The 20,512-nt window shown below is 38.8% G+C and overlaps 1 protein-coding gene across 17 annotated transcripts in view; it reads left to right on the forward strand.

The window, feature by feature from the left end:
* PTPRD (protein tyrosine phosphatase receptor type D) overlaps positions 1–20,512 on the forward strand; it is a 1,686,434-nt gene that overhangs the window by 1,616,274 nt on the left and 49,648 nt on the right. For all 17 annotated transcript variants that reach the window (XM_081500246.1, XM_081500327.1, XM_081500294.1 and 14 more), the window contains one exon: positions 4,928–5,103. In XM_081500246.1, coding sequence (XP_081356372.1) covers positions 4,928–5,103 — 176 coding nt within the window. The remainder of the gene's footprint in view (positions 1–4,927; positions 5,104–20,512) is intronic.

Below are 20,512 nucleotides of genomic sequence, written 5' to 3' on the forward strand. Positions count from 1 at the left end.
TTTCACATTGATAAAATAATTTATGTATTATTTTTGGTCCTGCTTTTTCACTGAAGAGCATAAGGCCTTATTATTAACATTTTATAATTATAAACACCTCTCAACAACAGAAATCTTTTCAAATCAAATTATCTACTGACCTGAAAAATCGAGTGTAAAGCAAGTTGTTTATTTATTTATTTATTTTTATAACGAGACCCACATGACCCAATTAATTCTCATCAAATTAACAAGGGAAAAAAAGAAAAGAAAAAGTATTTTAACCCAGTCAGGACAAAACAGCGCCGATAGTATGTTCTTTGACATTTCAACATGCTTTCAAGGTTTTAAAGCCTTTCTCAGTATGAGCTAATTATTCATCAGGAATATTCTTTCAAACCAAATAGCTTCATCTTTCCAAGAATTCCTCTCCATTTGTTACTATTCAAATATATGGGAGAAAATCATTATAAAGCTCTAAAGTGTTAATCCCATGCTTAAATGAAGAAAAATGGCATTTCCTCTGCATGTTGAACTCTTAAGTTCTCAAAATTTTTCAGATAGAAAAAACAAGGGAGCCCAAAGTTCACACCCAGGCTTATTTTTCCACCAGCAGTGTAACTAGCAATTCCCAGTAAAGAAAATGAGAGCCTAAACCTGACCCAACCATGTTTGAATCACAATATCTCTTAAAGGCTTGAGTTTTATAGCTCTAAGTTCAGTTTGTCCAAAACACAAAGGCCCAGTGGAAAGCATGTATGTAGTATTTTTAAGCACCACAAAAAATAAGTCCATTAACTGATGAAACAAACTAGAAGATGGGAATGTGGAATATAGTGGGGTATAATATGAAGACAAGATCTAGCCTGTTTTCTCACTTATTAGATGATTAGATTAGAATGATAACTATTATTGGTATTGGAATTGCATACGTGACTATTATTAATTGGAGAATACACATGAAACAATACATAGGAAATCAGGACTTCCCTGATTGTCCAGTGGTCAGGAGTCTGCCTGCCAATGCAGAGGACACAGGTTCAAACCCTTGTCCAATATCTGACTTGCCGCGGGGGCAAGTGCCACAACTACTAAGCCCACACTTTGGAGCCCTCAAGCTGCAACTACTGAACCCATGCACCATAACCACTGAAGCCTGCATTCCCCAGAGCCTGTGCTCCACAACAAGAGAAGCCACTGCAGTGAGAAGCTGGCACACCTCAAAGAAGAGTAGCCCCCCTTATTGCAACTAGAAAAAGCCTGTGTGCAGCAATGAAGACCCACCTCAGCCATAAATAAATAAACATTTTTTTAATTAAAAAAATGCATAGAAAATCATGAAAACTTACTTTTATAAATGTAGTAAAGCTATGGATGCCTAGGAAAGGACAAGGTCTAGTTCTAAGCTGTTTCTCTTGGACAATGACCTTAGGACCAATTGTGCCTATAGGACCTGGGACCAAGAGAGTACCTTCAGCAGGACCAATCCTAAGATTCTACTTATGAGTTTCAGACATCTTTTTTTCAAGTTCTTGCAATTTTAATAACTCTTCCCTCTCAAAGGAAAAAAAAAAAAAGCAAGGCACCATTACCGTAGTTTTGGACAAATCTTCGCAAATCCAAGAAATAAAAGCAATCAGCTGATTGACAGTAATTCTGTATTCTTTCAGTTCTGCATTTAAAGTTAGATTTCTACTTAACATAGCCCCAGAATTCAGTTAATTATTATACACTTCTCATGGATTAGTAGTGCATGCTGATTTGCACTGCATTAGAGGAAAGTCAATATAGTATGTTTTTTTCATTGGAGTTGGCTGAAAAATCATTCTAAATATGTCAGATTGGAAACAGAGGTCTTGTCTACTCAAAACACACTACTCTTGAACCTTAGCTTTCAATCAAAGGTTAATCTTTTTTTTTTAGAAGTGCAAGCCACCATTATTTCTCAGATCTTTTCTCACTCATCTTGCTGCACAGCTTATTATGTTGGGTTGTATAAATATAGGACACACTTGGTCTTAGAGCTGCTAGAGAACACAGTAGTCTCTCACATCTCCACATTGCAAAGAACATGTGATAGAACTTACTGGAAGTATCTTTTTGTCAGAGTGTGTAAAGCAATTTGCCAAGAGACTTTTATTCTAGGTATTACCTACTTACAGACAAGTGTCAAAATATATAAAGAGAATCCTCACATTATTTTCAGGATATAAATATTACCCTAACAATTAGCTCTCCTAGGTGTTGAAGTATTGTTTTCAGTTCTCTTCTTTGCACAATATCAAGTCCCAGGTTCTTAAAGCGTTTGGTGATACAGTATGGATCCAGGTGCCTAACAGTCTTCAGGCAGAATTTTTATATTTTTGTCCCGACTGTTATTCAGTATCAACCTATTCCCCATAAAACATAATAACAACATATTGTTCAAACTTGAGCAATACATCAAAAAACAATTCATTATGTAACAGCTGATTAAAGTTTATGCAATGTTGGCTAGGTTTGATTCCGCTTCTTTAGATGTGTGTTTCACATTCGCCACTTCTGTCCTCAGATGCGTTGTTCAGACACATTTGTTACCCTTGATAAGGAAGAAATGGCACAGTGCCCAGCTGATGTATTTTCTGAGTCATTAAACCAGATTTCTCCATTTTTGAATTTTCTTGGAAAAAAAGCTTTCTGTGTATTGGTAGCTGAGTGAGGCCCTTAGCCAGAATACTTTCTATCAGTTCTTTAATGTTACCTGCTAAATTACATTATTTAAAGTGAGCTTTCCCTGTGTTATAAAGTAGACTCGTTGTTGGCTCAGAACCAAATCCTGCCGACATGGAGATGTGCATGCTTCCCAGTGGCTGTAACCTGAGGACTTTATTTAAACTGTCCTTTGAATCTGCAGCAATGTGGTGTCAGGGAGGAATAGGATCTTTATCAACAAAGGGCTGCCAGAACCCCAACAGCTTCTTGAGTAGCTGTAATAGATGAATAATGTTACAACCAACCATGCATTTCAGTTTTTTCTCAAAAGGCTTTTCACTGATGCTGGTGGTATTTCATATCCATGTGTTCATCTTGGAACCCAGTAGTCTCCATCTGACTTTCATTACTTTTCTTGAGAGGATCGATTTTATAACTGGAATCAGAAAAGCAGTCAAAGTAATTGCAAGTGGCAATCACTGAAATATAGTAATCTTAGCTTGGGAACATATGTTCCATTATAAAAGAATATATTCTTTTTTTAATAAATCCAAGACTCATATTTTCCCGAAGTAAGAAGGGACCATGTACAGGTTCTAGTGCTATCTCCTGTATCATGCTAATATCCCTATAAAGTGTTTGTTCCTTCAGGAATAGGCAACTCATTACCTCTGGAGGAAATCTATACCCTTTCTGATTCTGACTATATGAAAATGCTTTATTATACTGGAGATGAAATTCATCTCTCTGTAGTTACATCCTTCAGAACTGAAAGATCTGGGTCTCAACATAGTAATCCTCAACCTCGCGACTCGGGCAACTCTTATGTCCAACTCCTATTTTTTTGCCAGGTTTTAATATATATTCCTTTCTCATACAAAATAGCTTTGATTTCAATCATCATTCTGGTTACTCTTCTTGGAAGTTCAGACTTCCCTGTAACCCTATAAAGGCATTGTGCTGAAGGAAAATTAGACTTTTAATCAGAATATCTGTATTATGTTACAGCTTTGCCACTTATTAAACACTGGAACTGGGGCAAATTATTCACTCTTTGTGTCACCAGGGATAGCAAATGTAAATAAAAGATATGTGGTCTAGAGGCACATAAAACAAGCAATGTGCAAGTGAACAATTAAATTTATAATTACAATGTCGCCGAGAGAGTTCTGAGGTCCCAGGGGATGTAGAACAGGCCCCCTGAGATGGAGGCTCAGTGTTTTCTGATGGGAAGGAGACAGAGAGTATGTTGTGGGATGTGGGATGGCACTAAGCTAGGGGAGCAATGTTTTCTAACAAAGCCAGCATGTAGAAGCAGGACAGTGTCTAGAGACTGCAAAGTGAGTAGATGAGTAGACAAGATGAGTTGGAGAAGTACAGAGCTTTGTAGCCATTGCTGAGAATTTGGATTTTATTTAAAGTATAAGGAGAAGCCATTGTTGGGTTTGAAGAAGAGGCATTCAATGTCTGAAATATATTTTTTATAAACTGCTCTCATAGAAATAGAGAACAGACTGTGAAGGACAAAAGTAGAAATGGGACAACCAATTAGGAGGCAGTTGTCATCATCCAAAGAGAGATTTGTGTGATTCAACAACCCGTTGAAGTTTAAGGGATAAGCAGTATCCTACAGAGGTTAAGACACAGATGTAGCAGTCTGCCTGCCTATAATTAGACCAGACTCCACCAATTTTGGCACATTTTTGCATCTCTGTGCACCTTAGTTTCCTCCTTTGTGAAAGGAAGATCATGACTGAACTTCCGCAAGTTGCTGCGAAGATTAAATGAGTTTATATATGAATTCCCTGTTAGCTAAATCTGGAAAGAATTTTTTACTGTTAGGACATGGTCCACCCTATACTGCATTTTCAGACTCAGGCATTATTTTATTTGGTTTTTGTCGGCAAAGAAGAGAATGAATGTGGAATGTGACCAGATAATTGCTTATCTTCCTTTGCAAGCTATATTTTGCTGATGCAATGGAGAAAACAGCATGTGAGAGAAAAGACATTCCATGAACAATCAGTTGTGTTTTCCTTTCTTTGGAATCCACCTTGTCATGTCACAAAGATTGAACACTTCAGACACTGTATTTCTTTAATGTGATGGTCCCAATAAGAACCGTTTTTAATCCTGTTTAAGACCCAAACTTTAATACAGTGTGAAACAATAATATAACACTGTCATCAGGCCATGTCCCAGGCTGTTTCCTCTTGTGATATGTTCACATAGTTGCATAACACTCCTTGTTTTACAGGTATCCCAGGAAGTGACTATGTGAATGCCAATTACATAGATGGCTACAGGAAACAAAATGCCTATATCGCAACACAGGGATCTCTACCAGAAACTTTCGGGGACTTCTGGAGAATGATATGGGAACAACGGAGTGCCACAGTTGTTATGATGACAAAACTAGAAGAGCGATCCAGGGTAAGGATGAATATCTACCTTCTCCCTCTTAAAATCTTCCCTCAGATAGTTCTGGTCAGAATCTAAGCTTTCTTTAAGTTTTGATTTTTTAACAGCCACTAAATATGAATGAGTATCAACAGCTTAGATTAAATCATGCTTTAACATTCTTTTGTATCTTTCACAAAGGAAATTATCTCATGTTATGATGTGTATGATCACTAAAAGAAAAAAAAATAGCACTCAAAGAAGTAGGCAACTTGGCTAGATAAAATAAATATCAACTTGGATATCTTTTTTAAATTCACATTTAATAGGAATGCACAGACTTTGGGGGGAAATCCCAGTAATATGTATTTCCTGACATTTTCAACTTTTTCTTTCTCATAATCTGCAGTGAAAATCTAAAATTCTGTGAAAGAGGATCCTTTCAAAGATTATTCAAATTACCATAAATTAAGTCAGAGCAGTCAGAAAAATGATATGGGTTAATACACAGCTGAGAAAACATGTAAATGTAGAGGGCATTTTGCTAGTTTAGCCTTCTCCAAAATGAATAGATTTTAATAACAGAGTCATTGCTTAGTAAGGTCTAAGAAAGAAATTTTATTCATCATATGGATCCAATATTATGGAGCATGGCATATTGGTTAAATGCTCTTGATTTGCAAAACTAGAACATAATGGGTAAGCAGTATCCACATTCCCAAGTGTACATGCAAATATTGTAGCCATTTGATGAGAATCAGTCTGTAACCTTGAGAATTTAAGGAACAAGCCAGACAAATCACTGAAGACAGCATATACTCTCCCTGAAGCGTGAGGCATTCGGGGCAGATTTTGAAACTACCAGTGAGAGGGCTCTTTTACTGGGGTCACAGTATTCTCAAAAAGGATATTTATAAGGAAGTCAAAGCCTGAGTCCTCATTTGTTGTGTGACAGCCAAGTTTTAAACATTCTTCTAAGCTCAATACATGGCAGTTTCTCTTAGCCCCAGTGTGTCTATGAGAGAGGAGTTGAAAACTGCCCAGGAGATCCCTAAGGGAAAAGTTCAGACTTCAGAGAATATAAAAAGTCCCAGCTGTTATTTTAAAGCTGGGAAATCAATAAATATGGTACACAACTGGTTTAGCAAAGCTAAAAAGCAATCAGATCTTTTCAGAATGTAAATTCTACAAAAATATTGTCTGAAATGAATTTAGATTAAAAAAAACTTGTATGACTGTGAAGACATATATGTGTTACATGTTACATTCAAATACCATTTGAAAGATGTAAGTAGATCTTTTATTGACTCATACTCAGGGTAATCTCTATATAACCCCTATGTATAACCAGCCCTTTCCTTAAAGCAACTCCCTATCTAAATGATTCTTGGATACAATTATTAATAATTTTAACAATGTCTAACATATACTGGGTACGCTGATATTTTACAACAATCCATGAGATAAACACTACTATGAATTCCACTTTATATATGAGTAAACTGAGGCCAGGACATTCCAGAAGGTCACTCAAGCTCTTTCAGTTACCAAGGTCAGAGTGAGGAATTGAAGACAGTTTGTCTTCCCCACACAGGTGCTTACCCACCAGGCCATACTGCCTGTTAGCACTTCTGTGAAGCAGAGGCAACTGAACTATTACATTACAGTATGCATGTAAATTCACCTACCCAGACTGCTCTGCCTAGAGATACTGGCTGCTAACAAGCAGTCATTTGCAAAAGCTGTTTTCAGTAAAACACACATTTTTATCTTGACACTGCAGGCTTTCATTAAGCCGTGCACAGAAACTTGTTTTGAAATAACCAAATGAAATTCTGCCCCTTTTCTCCTTAATTGCTTCTAATAATAAAGTTAGTTCTAACTGGCCCCACTGCCAGTGCAACATGTGATGGTAATGAGCAGTTCTTGGTGGAAGGCACTGTGACTTAAATACCTCCAGTTTATCTTTCTGTTGCAGGCTACCTTTTTTTCTCCCCCCTCAGACAGAGAAACTTATTTGGAAGTTACTAAAGGAACTCTGTGTGTTCCCTTCATTAATTAGGCTTTGCTCTTCCAAGTTAGCTCTCTCCTTTGTTAAATGACCTGAGGAGGCCAAATAAAGTGCTGCCTTGTGCTTTTTCTTCTGTGATGGTCCAGTCTGTACCCAAACTTATGATGACCCACATAAGCCAATATTGAGAGATCTCAACCATCATCAACCCTGGCTATACCAATGATACCCTGACCCCCAAAGCCCAAAAGCCTTTGTTCCTCAGTGTGGAACAATTGAGAATAAATGACCAAATGCCCTGGAGAGATCTAACAAAGCACTAAGCCCCCAAATTATCTCACCTGCTCTTCATCTTCCTCCCTCACATCCTCCCACCTCAATTTTCCCCTGTCCACTTTCTCTTTCCCCTAGGAAGGAAGGGGAAAGCATTCCTGGATTTTCAAAACAAGAACATAGGTTAAATTTTGCTATACAAACAGTGTTTTAAACAGTGGTTAGTTGTTGCTGAAAATATATAGCTCCATACTTGGGGAACTTTTAGGGTTATGTGGGCTGACCTGCAACTCAATGAATTCTCAGTTCCCAGCAGCCAACTTCAAAGTAGTCATATGAACTAGCCTGGCTTTATTTAGAAACTGCTGTAGTCTCTCTCATAAAGGGAAGAGGTCCAGGCAGCTTAAACAAATCACTTCTCCAAGGACTAAAGCTTGGAATTTCATTATTTTGATGAAGGCTTGGGTTCCTAAAATAAAATTCATCCCTGTGGCTTATTAAAAAAAAAAAAAAGCATGTGTATGTGTGTAAACACTTCTGTGCATTACAAGTAGGCAGGAATACCTGTTAACTGAAGTGGGAAAGAGAGAAGAATAGGAAGAAAAGATTGCATGATACTGAACAGAATTGCCCAGGGACACCACCATCAGAGGAAGCTAGCTGACAGAGTTCCAAGCAGGGGTGCCTTGCAGTCACATGTCTGGGTTTAGAGCCCAACTTTAGTGCACACTAGCTATGTGACATTAAGCAAGCTGCTGGACACCTCAAAGTCTCCTTTCTGGATTACATGGAAGCGTTAATATGATTATTACCTTAGATAAAGGATGTGACAAGGTGTCTCTGAGTCTACACTATTATTTTTTGGTTAAAATAGAGAAGTTAGAGGCCTTACCATTATAACTTTAGTTTCCCCTAAAGCTGGCTTCCAAATAAATCAAGGCTTGTTCCCAAATGAAATGAGTCTGTTTCTCTGTGGTTGCTGGTGAATCCTAACCAAACACAAGAGTCACTCCACATAGTCAGTTTTGCCCCCTGTTCCCAGCCCAGGGCTGCACAGCCATGCATCCTAGTCAACAGGAGAGTGTAGCTCAGAACATGGGGTCCCTTTGCATTTGCCTTTGACAGAATCTCCAGAATGGAGACCCTGACACAGGAAGTGTGTTAATCTGCCTGTAAAAAGTCCACAATAGAACATTCTTGCTGCTACTTTCACTTATCTTGAAGCAATACAATGTGAAAATAGTATTATTATGAACATGAGTTACGTGTAGTAATAATTACCACTAAATATAAAGTTTTGATACCACATTTCCTTCTGGTTCAGCTTTTCATTCTCCTTCCCCATTCTTATTAATTTATGATAATAGGGAATTCTCTTCTCAGAACCAACCTCCTTTGTTTTCTAGCCCTCTACTGTGCCAAGGCTCACTCCCAACTTCTCTCTGTGGTTGACACAGCAGCAGGGCTTGTAACTCTTGCTGAATTAGAATAGTTCACTCAAGAAAAAATTTACTCTCATATGTTAGACATTTCCCTGATCTTTTGTTAGAGAATTGACCATTACTCACATTTGGAAGGCTGACAAAGCCTTACAAGTGTGAGGTAGGGCTTAGGGCTTACAGTGGCCATTTGAAAACTTCAGTTCTTTGATTTTTCAAATGCCATCAGTCTCCCTTAAATGTGGCCTTGCGAGAATCCCAAACTTAAATCAGGAGACTCTTTGCACAGTATGTACATTCATATATCAACCCTGAGGAGAAAATGTGTAAGCTGAATATTTTCTATGAGTTTCATTAGGATATATTAAAAATATATATATAAAGCTAAAAACTAGAGATTTTGAAGTTGAAGTTTGATTGCTGCCTGAAAGTGCACAAATCAGTTTAAAGACTTGTATACTGTGAGATATGAGATATGGTTAGTGGATTTTATTCCACAGTTTCCATCTTTTTTTGCCAAATCGTCTCAAGTTCTGCGTAGTTCACTGATTCTGCAGCAACTTATTCTTGTGCCCGAGAATGTGGTCTTTAATTGTTTCCATGTTTCATAACATGCCAATAAGCACATGAATTGGTCTGGGTAACCACATGGAGGGAAGAAAGTGTTCGGAAAAAATGAAGCACTGGTGGAGAGTAAAATGTATACAGCTGGGATTTCCACTACAAGGGTGTTATTTGTGGGCAACTGGGACGCATAGCTGGCAAGCCTGGCTTAAAGAACGGGAGTCTCCAAGGGAGGATTTGCCAAGATCACTCCTGGCCCAGGAAGTTCTATTATTTAGTGGGTGATTGTTCACTTTATTCCCCCTTTATCTCTCTGCTTTTGGCTATCTCTCTTCTACTTTGTTTCCCATCTTGAGGTACAGAAGGGAACGTGTAGGCCTATAGTTGGCAAATTCTTGAGCAATCTTGATTAGTGTTAGAAGGTGAAATGGATTCACTGAGGTTAAGGGGTATTTGCCTTTCACTTGTCCTCCCAGCCTGCCTTCAGTCAGTTCCCATAGTTGACACTTATTGTTGCTTCATGTCTTGCAAGCTTTATAGTGGGAGTTGACTCACTTAAAGAGCTAGTATTATAGTGGGACTTAGTGCTATAAATGTCAAGGATGAGAGTAAAATTTTGACACACCCTAAAATGGCAAACAATTTGAATTGTCATCATCCAATGTGGGCCACAGCTATTAGTGGTAGAAGCATACAATGAGATGTGAAGAAGTCTGTACTTGGTTTCCAAACTCTCTAAATCCCATTTTCTGTTCCCAAATAGATAACCAGGGAACCTGGTTAATAGCATCTATTGCTAGAGCAGATCAAACATTTTGTGTGACATGATAGGCCAAGAAGGGGAAAATCCATGTTCCAGTAAATTTGGTTGTTTGTATTAATTAATGGAGGTTAGATGATGTCTAGACCAAAGAGGTCAGGCTGGCGTTAACTACACTATGCTAATAGTTTAGAGAGTTAAACCTGACGCTTGGCCACTGGAGCACTTTAGACCTAAAGACCACTCACTCTTCCTGTGTCCTTTCCATTCCTTGAATGTCATCCTAGTAAATTTACCCCAACAGAGAGTGACAGTGAGATGGAGACATAGTCCACTTGCTTCTGTAGCCAAGAGGGCAATTCTGGACAAAAAGCAGCAAGAAAGGAGATTCTGATCAAACATTTTCTTGTTTTACTATAGAATGACCCTTGAGATACTTTTCAGATTGTGAGGTCTTTTTAGGTTAAAAGTTGGCAGAATCCCTTGAAGATTATAAATGGCAGTGTTATTGTTTTCATTGTCGTTATCGGGTTTGGAAGGCCCAGCCTTAGCTGGTGGCAGACTAATTCCTGGCCCCTCTGGTTTGTCAAGGTTCAGTAAGTTTAATGGAGAGCAAATGCTTTCCAAATGCTAGCTCTGTGTCCTCCTCCAAACAGAACTGGAAGCACCAGAGGCCTTGAACATTTAATTTCTCAAACTATAACCTAAAGCGCTGCCTATCTAGGGCTACAGAAACTGCTTTTTCCTTAAGCAACTGTTGGGATGGCACCACAAACATTGCCTTTGGAGTCTGCATGATGTATGGGATTGTTTTTGAAAAGCGGTGGATACTTAATGTATATAGGACACTGGCAACAAAAAGAAAGATACTCATGTTGGCAGCCTAAAGGATGTTTGGGTCCTTATCTAGCAAGTTCCACACTCTTGGTTTTCTTTTGTCAACCGTGTCAGATAAAAGAGAAAGGATCCTGCCAATTTCTTACTGTCTGTTAGCTTCCTGGAATTTCTCCCTTCTTTGTCCATCCCACCTCCTCTATTTAGGATGGCAGACTACAGATGCTGGCTCAGAACGTCCCTACTGAAGTGAATTATAGGTAGCACAGCCTAAGGAATGAGGAAGAGATGCAGCTTTGCTCCCAGTGACAATGTGCAAAGCCCCTGTGATTCTCCGCAGTCATGCTTAACAGTGCTCCTGGCTGGTCTAGGTCATTTCTAAGATTTTGAGAAGTGCGAGTTAATCTCTATGCCCAGGCAAGGCAGACATTCAGCTGGTATGCACCACTGTGGTTTCACTGGGAGTTACTATATTGAAATGTATCCATATTGGCTGGTATACAAACATTATCTTTTTATTGAAACTTTAAGTCACGTAAAGATATTGCTCAATGTCAGTGACACTGGAGCACTGTTGGAACACAGGCAGCCGCTGGGCAGATGAAGGTAGGTGCAGAGGTGACAGCAAGTCTGTGTGGAGTACCCAATCATTGCCAGGAGTGACTGGGGCTGAGGGGCAAAGAGACTTAAGTCATGAGTAAAGGCCTGATATCCAAGTGCCACCTGGCCATGACAGAGGGACATTTCACACATTTTTCCTCAGGCTACAACAAAGTGCTAGAAAGTGGAGATATAATGGAAGAAGTCATTAGAAAAGTTGAGTGTAGCTCCCTCTGATAATTCCTGGCAGATGCATTTGTCTTATCCTGTTCGGGCCACTATAACAGAATGCTATAGACTGGATGGTTTATATAAAACCGAAACGTACTTCTCACAGTTTAAGACCAAGGTGCTGCTTCCTGGTTCATAGAAAACTGTCTGTATGATGCAGGGGTGAGAGAGCTCTCAGGAGTTTCTCTTCTAAAGCACTAATTCCATTCTACCAGGCCTCCACCCTCATGACCTAAGGGCCTCCTCAAGCCCCCACTTCCTAATACGATCACATAGGGAATCAGACTTCAACATAGTGCCAGGAAAAATATCCACAGCCTCAGATATGCAGATGATACCACCCTAAATTGGAAAACTCAGCAGTGGCCACAGGACTGGAAAAGCTTAGTTTTCATTCCAGGGCCAAAGAAAGGCAATGCCAAAGAATGTTCAAACTACCGCACAATTGCACTCATCTCAGACGCTAGTGAAGTAATGCTCAAAATTCTCCAAGCTAGGTTTCAGGAGTAAGTGAACCAAGAACATCCAGATATTCAAGCTGGATTTAGAAAAGGAAGAAGAACCAGAGATCAAATTCCCAACATCCATTGGATCATCGAAAAGGCAAGAGAATTCCAGAAAAACATCTACTTCTGATTCATTTACTATGCTAACGCCTTTGACTGTGGATCACAACAAACTGTGGAATATTCTTAAAGAGATGGGAATACCAGACCACTTTACCTCCTGCAAAACCTGTATGCACATCAAGAAGCAACAGTTAGAACCGGACATGGAACAATGTACTGGTTCCAAATTGGGAAAGGAGTATGTCATGCCTGTATATTATCACCTTGCTTATTTAACTTATATGCAGAATACATCAGGTGAAATGCCAAGCTGGATGAAGCACAAGCTGGAATCAAGATTTCAGGGAGAAATATCAATAACCTCAAATATGCAGATGACACCACCTTATGGCAGAAAGCGAAGAAGAACTAAAGAGCCCCTTGACTAAGGTGAAAAAGGAGAGTGAAAAAGCTGGCTTAAAACTCAACATTCAAAAAACGAAATTGTAGCATCCGGTCCCATCACTTTATGGTGAATAGATGGGGAACCAATGCAAACAGTGACAGGCTTTATATTCTTGGGCTCCAAAATCACTGTAGATGGTGACTGTAGCCATGAAATTAAAAGATGATTGCTCTTGTGAAGCTAAGCTATGACATACCTAGACAGCATATTAAAAAGCAGAGACATTACTTTGCCAACAAAAGTCCATCCAGTCAAAGCTATGGTTTTTCCAGTAATCATGTATGGACATGAGTCTTGGACCATAAAGAAGGCTGAGCTCAGAAAAATTTATGCTTTTGAATTGTGGTATTGGAGAAGACGCTTGAGAGTCTCTTGAATAGAAAGGAGATCAAACCAATCAATCCTAAAGAAAATCAATGCTGATTATTCATTGGAAGGACTGATGCTAAAGCTCCAATACTTTGGCCACCTGATGCGGAGAACTGACTCATTTGAAAAGACCCTGATGCTAGGCAAGTTTGAAGGCAGGAGGAGAAGGGGATGACAGAGGATGAGATGGTTGGATGGCATCACCGACTCAATGGACATGAGTTTGAGCAAGTTCCAGGAGTTGGTAAAGGACAGGGAAGCCTGCGTGCTGCAGTCCATAAGGTTGAAAAGAGTTGGACATGACTGTGTGACTGAACAACAGCAACCACCCTAATGACAGAAAGCAAATATAACTAGAGAGCCTCTTGATGAAGGTGAAAGAGGATAGTGAAAAGCTGGCTTAAAACTCAACATTCTGCCCTATATCAACATGGATCAGCCATAGGTATACATATGTCACCTTCCTCTTGCGTCTCCCTCCCACCCCAATCCCGCTCATCTAGGTTGTCACAGAGCCCTGGTTTGAGTTCCCTGAGTCATAAACCAGCACTATATTGTAATTATCCTTCAATTAAAATAAATACATTTTTAAAAGTAGAAAAAAAAATAATAAAACAGCAGGAAAAATGGAAAAAACAAAACTCAACAGTCCAAAAACTAAGATCATGGTATCCAATCCCATCACTACATGCCAAATAGATAGAAGGAAAATGCAAACACTGGCAGATTTTATTTTCTTGGGCTCCAAAATCATTGTGGATTGTAATTGCAGCCATGAAATTAAAAGAAGCCTGCTCCTTGGAAGAAAAGCTATGACAAACCTATAGAGCACATTTTTTGTTTGTTTGCATATTAAAAAGCAGAGATATCACTTTGCCAACAAAGGTCCATATAGTCAAAGCTATGGTTTTTCCAGAAGTCATGTATGGATGTGAAAGTTGGACCATCCAGAAGGCTGAGCACCAAAGAACTGATGCTCTTGAATTGTGGTGCTGGAGAAGACTTTTGAGAGGTCCTTGGACAGCAAGGAGATCAAACCAGTCAATCCTAAAGGAAAGCAGTCCTGAATATTCATCGGAAGGACTGATGCTGAAGCTCAAGCTCCAATATTTTGGCCACTTGATACAAAGAGCCAGCTCATTGGAAAAGATCCTGATGCTGGGAAAGATTTAGGGCAGAAGGAGAAGGGGGCGACAGAGGATGAGATAGTAGGATAGCATCAGGCTCAATGGACATGAGTTTCAGGAGACTCTGGGAGATAGTGAAGGTCAGGGAAGCCTGAAATGCTGCCATCTATGGGATCACCAAGAGTCGAACACAACTTAGCAACTGAATAACAACAACATGAATGGAGAAGGAGCACAGATATTCATTCTATAGCACACATCAAAAAACAGAAAATGAATGTCAAGTTTTTAAATTAATAAATGGTTTGGTAAGTGTTTGAATGGTTAAGTACACTGATACGCAGCAAAATTTGGTTTATTTAGATAATATTTTTTGACATTATGGTTTTATTTATGAAAAGCTATGACTGTACTGATAGTCAAATGCTTTAATATCACTCTCATTTCAAGGACTCCATTGCCCTTGATCCTTCACTAAACAGTGGTCAGCAAAGAGAAAATGAAAGAAATTCATAAACCAGATAGTTTTACAATTTGAAGATAGATATGACAAAATATGGACGGAAGTTCGTGACATTGTACAGGAGGCAGGAATCAAGACCATCCCATGGAAAAGAAATGCAAAAAAGCAAAATGGCTGTCTGAGGAGGCCTTACAAATAGCTGTGAAAAGAAGAGAAGTGAAAAGCAAAGGAGAAAAGGAAAGATATTCCCATCTGAATGCAGAGTTCCAAAGAATAGCAAGGAGAGATAAGAAAGCCTTCCTCAGTGATCAATGCAAAGAAATAGAGGAAAACAACAGAATGGGAAAGACTAGAGATCTCTTCAAGAAAATTAGAGATACCAAGGGAACATTTCATGCAAAGATGGGCTCAAGAAAGGACAGAAATGGCATGGGCCTAACAAAAGCTGAAGATATTAAGAAGAGGTGACAAGAATACACAGAAGAACTGTACAAAAAAGATCTTTGCGACCCAGATAGTCACGATGGTGTGATCACTCACCTAGAGCCAGACATCCTGGAATGTGAAGTCAAGTGGGCCTTAGAAAGCATCAGTATGAACAAAGCTAGTGGAGGTGATGGAATTCCAGCTGAGCTACTTCAAATCCTGAAAGATGATGCTGTGAAAGTGCTGCACTTGACATGCCAGAAAATCTGGAAAATTCAGCAGTGGCCACAGGACTGAAAAAGGTCAGTTTTCATTCCAATCCCAAAGAAAGGCAATGCCAAAGAATGCTCAAAATACATCACAATTGCACTCATCTCACACGCTAGCAAAGTAATGCTCAAAATTCTCCAAGCCAGGCTTCAGCAATACGTGAACTGTGAACTTCCAGATGTTCAAACTGGTTTTAGAAAAGGCAGAGGAACCAGAGACCAAATTGCCAACATCCACTGGATCCTCGAAAAAGCAAGAGAGTTCCAGAAAAACATCTATTTCTGCTTCATTGACTATGCCAAAGCCTTTGACTGTGTGGATCACAACAAACTGTGGAAAATTGTTAAAAGATGAGAATACCAGACCACCTGACCTGCCTCCTGAGAACTCTGTATGCAGGTCAGGAAGCAACAGTTAGAACTGGACATGGAACAACAGACTGGTTCCAAATAGGAAAAGGAGTACGTCAAGGCTGTATATTGTCACCTTGCTTATTTAACTTGTATGCAGAGCACATCATGAGAAACACTGGGCTGGAGGAAGCACAAGCTGGAATCAAGATTGCCGGGAGAAATATCAATAACCTCAGATATGCAGATGACACCACCCTTATGGCAGAAAGTGAAGAGGAACTAAAAAGCCTCTTGATGAGAGTGAAAGAGGAAAGTGAAAAAGTTGGCTTAAAGTTCAACATTCAGAAAACTAAGATCATGGCATCCGGTCCCATCACTTCATGGCAAATAGATGGGGAAACAGTGGAAACAGTGTCAGACTTTGTTTTTTTGGGCTCCAAATCACTGCGGATGGTGACTGCAGCCATGAAATTAAAAGACGCTTACTCCTTGGAAGAAAAGTTATGACCAACCTAGACAGCGTATTTAAAAGCAGAGACATTACTTTGTCGACAAAGGTCCATCTAGTCAAGGCTATGGTTTTTCCAGTGGTCATGTATGGATGTGAGAGTTGGACTGTGAAGAAAGCTGAGCGGCAAAGAATTAATTCTTTTGAATTGTGGTGTTGGAGAAGACTCTTGAGAGTCCTTTGGACTGCAAGGAGATCCAACCAGTCCATCCTAAAGGAGATCAGTCCTGGGTGTTCATTGGAAGGACAGATGTTGAAGCTGAAACTCCAATACTTTGGCCACCTCATGTGAAAAGCTGACTCATTGGAAAAGACCCTGATGCTGGGAAGGATTGTGGGCAGGAGGAGAAGGGGACAACAGAGGATGAGACAGCTGGATGGCATCACCGACTCGATGGACATGACCTGGGTAAACTCTGGAGGTTGGTGATGGACAGGGAGGTCTGGCGTGCTGCGTTTCATGGGGCCGCAAAAAGTCAAACACAACTGAGCGACTGAACTGAACTGAACTGAAATATTAGTTGAATGGAGAGAATGAAACTATTATTCAAAGAGAAGAGAATCATTGAGAATTATGTCTCCTGATTTTGGAAAATCAAGTATTAAATCTGGTCTTTTAAAAAATGTCAAAAAGAGATATAATAGCCTACAGAATCAGTTTGGCTTGTAATTTTTCTGTCCACTAAAATATATCCTAATATTTATCCGAAACTTTCTTTCATTGTATTCTTCTTATTAAATGTATATTTAGTCATTCTAACATTTCCTTTTTCCCAAGAACAGCCTTGATTTGCATTATCTAATGTTAATATACTGTCACCTCTTTACAGTAGAATCCTTTGCCCAAACGTACTAAATACTGATTTCCAAATATTGTTTATTGTCTCTTCTAAGTCTTTCTTTGACTAAATATCCTGTCCCTAAGCAGGCTTTCTCAAATACTATGTGGCAAATGTGTTTGTGTTCAATATTGCTGGGACTCTTTGGAGTATTGATTTGTTATATTTGGAATTCTGATGCCTTCCGCCATGTTGCCAGGCTCAATAAGGCTTTGTTAAATTGAAATGAGGTTTTGTTTTCATAAAGTTTTAGGCTGTTTAAAAATAAGCCAACCTAGACCACAGTACAGTTGACTATAAAGTTGGCTTGCACGTGTTGAGTGCCCTTAATGTGCCAAACCACGTCCAAGATAAGACATGTGGAAGTAAAAATGAAACAAGGAGAGCATTTCCCTAAAGCACAGTCAGTAGACCTGCTGGATCAAATCCTACGAGATATTTCCAATAATGAGTTGCTCTTTTGAATACATTTAAATATGTTCTATCATCCCATCAACTTACTTTTAATAATTTGCCATGAAAGGGAGAAAATGAATGAATTCCACAGCATACATGTAGCGATGGTCAACCCGGTCTTTCCATAATTATGGAAAAAAATGAAAGCTTACCACATAAAGGGAATCTCTTTGTGATATTAAAAAGAAGTATCTCCCCTAAATTCAGCCAGGAATCGGAACTGTCTCATTCAATTTGGGCCTCAAAATAGAGTTACAGGGTGATGTTTCTAAACCACAGCCTGGTTCTACTTTACTCTTTTCTACTCTGATTCTAGTACATTCTCTTTTCACAGCCAGTTGGGGCCCAGGTCCATTAAAGGACTGTTTGGAATGTCACAAGTACCTATTTGAAGAACCAGGAGATATAAACACCCCTACAATTTAGTCAATAAGGCTGATGGACTGGGGGCAGGGATGTTTTTCACTTTGGGGTTTTCATGGCCACTAACACCTCATCTCCCATCTAGAAAGTCCTAAATACATATCTGCTAGGATTAATAAGTTATTCAATTTTTCACATTGGGAATGATTTCAGTTGTTTATAACAACAAACACAAAAAGCTAAGAACATGGTTAACTAATAATAATACATATTCCCACTGGATACCTATTTGTGTGGGCCTTTGGGTTCAGAGTTTCAGGTATAAGATTTCCTACCCTTATAATAAACCTGTCATGCAGGAGATAACCATTCCCATTTTATAGAAGAGGCCACAAGGCTTTGGTCTTGGAAATAGAGAAGCAGGTTACTGGTCAAACAGTGAAACTGCCTGACCTTCCACGAATCAGTCCTGAAGGCCACTTGTAGTCACTTCAGAAGCAAATAAGAAAAGACAGACATCAGTATTTGTACTGTATCTCCCGCCTTCTGTATACCCCAGAGGGAGCCTTCTGCACAGCACATCTTAACTCTCACACTCAGCTCTATGCATGAAGCCTAACAAGTAGTAACTCTCTAGAAATACCATCTGAGATTCTTCTCCCAGGGAAAAAAAACTGATAGTGAGGGAGGGTTACTGTCAAAGAAAACATTTCAAGAGAGGGAAACAGAGCTAGTTCATTTGTATTAGCTAGTAAGGAAAATTATATATACATAATTTATATTATTCTTCTGTATCCTTTTAATTTTTTTCCTCATTAAACTTCTGACTCCCTCTCTAACATTACAATCAGAAATTATTTGTTTAGTGTATGGCTAATAATGCAAGACTTAAAGGAATATTTGTCAGTAAGTCTAAGCCCTTAAATTTAGCCCACAGGATGAAACCTATACAGTCTACCCAGAGAATGAGTTGGAGAAAAGAAGTGTTGCGGTCATTGCACTGAAGGGAAGTATGTGTTGCTGCTTAGAGGGCTCAGGCAACCCTTCTAATCCCACTGCTGAGACTGTGTGTGTGAATGTGCACATACTATAGAACATTTATTTTTTCATAAACTCCCCTTGCAAAATATTTCTTGAGGAAAAACACTGATATTTAAATATATTGACTTTTTTTAAAAGTTGCTCCTAGTTTTTGCAGTTGCACTTAAAACATTTTAGAGGATTTTTTTTAGTAAAGAGTAAGGCTAGAATACATTCTTTAAAATGAGTACAAGAACTATTTCTTTATTCTTTTAGCTAAAAAATGTTCATAACATTTACTCCTTATAGTAATGTTTTGTGGAATTTTTTTTTCTAAAGAGGTCAGAGTCTAACTAAGCCAAAAATAATTACAGTTCTCAAACTTTAAAATAATTATTATAAGTTTAAGTTTTCCTACATTTTAGGGATGGAGTGGATTTGTAGATGGACAGTCACTCAATAATGGAGTCACTTTTCCAGAGGTCACATAAAGGCTGGCTATGATTCTTTTCTTGTTTTCCTTTGTCTTACCTCACTAAAAGGTCTAAGGATAACCATTTTCCAGCTTTGAAACGTAATTACATTGAATTGGGCTTGGTGAATTGTACTGAACTTCTAGTTCATTTTGTTGTATTAACTTGCTGTTTTTGTACCCATCATAGTGGTATTTGTCCTCCTGGGATATGACCTGTTGGTTTTGATTTGAAAGGGCTCATGTTCAGCTGAAACTCTTAAATCATGAGTTTTGAGTTTCTCTGTTGATTCCTAAACTCAGTACATTGTTGGCATCCCTTCAAATGTTGCAATAAGAGGCCTCCAGTTTCTTTTGTCTTTTGCAGCAAGACATCAACTTGACATTTATTTCATGGTTTAGACAGATCCTCTGACTTCATTTTTGTGATTTTTTTTCGATCTGAATTAGGGTTACTTAAGTAATGTTGGCTCTATGAGGGTAGTAGCCTTTGCTAAGTTTGTCCAAGTACAACTTGGGTTTTAATGGAGGGCCAGAGAATACACAGAGGTACCCAACCCTGGTCTTACTAGAGCAATGTTCTCCTTAAAGAACTATCTTTCCCTTGTGTTATTTTTAAGTTAGAACATATAACAGAAATATGAAACAGAAGAATATTTTGTGCATCTAGAAAATGCAAGCCTTTAAAAAAAAATCTTACTAAGACATAATTCTCCATTTTTATGGTGAACCACTTTTGTTCGTTTTTCTTGAAATAGATAATGTTTGTGTGGGTCTCACAGTTGAGATAAAGGCATAGGAGCCAGACCTTGAGAATGCAGTCTCTGCCTTCCTGTGTAACTGTACCTTTTATCTTGTCTAGGAAACTGTGTAGAGGATTAACCCTCTCCCTTTTCACAAGGTCTGGTATCTACACAGAAAGAGGCTAACTCTGAGCAGCAAATGCTTTAGTTGTGAAACAGAAAATTACAATATTATTTACAGAATGGTAGTAATATTTATATTCAACATAAAAGCAAACAATTACCTAGTAATTCTATTTACTGAGCC

This window comes from Giraffa tippelskirchi, chromosome 1, assembly GCF_054371585.1.
Source record: "Giraffa tippelskirchi isolate mGirTip1 chromosome 1, T2T-mGirTip1v1.2.pri, whole genome shotgun sequence".
NCBI lineage: Eukaryota > Metazoa > Chordata > Mammalia > Artiodactyla > Giraffidae > Giraffa > Giraffa tippelskirchi.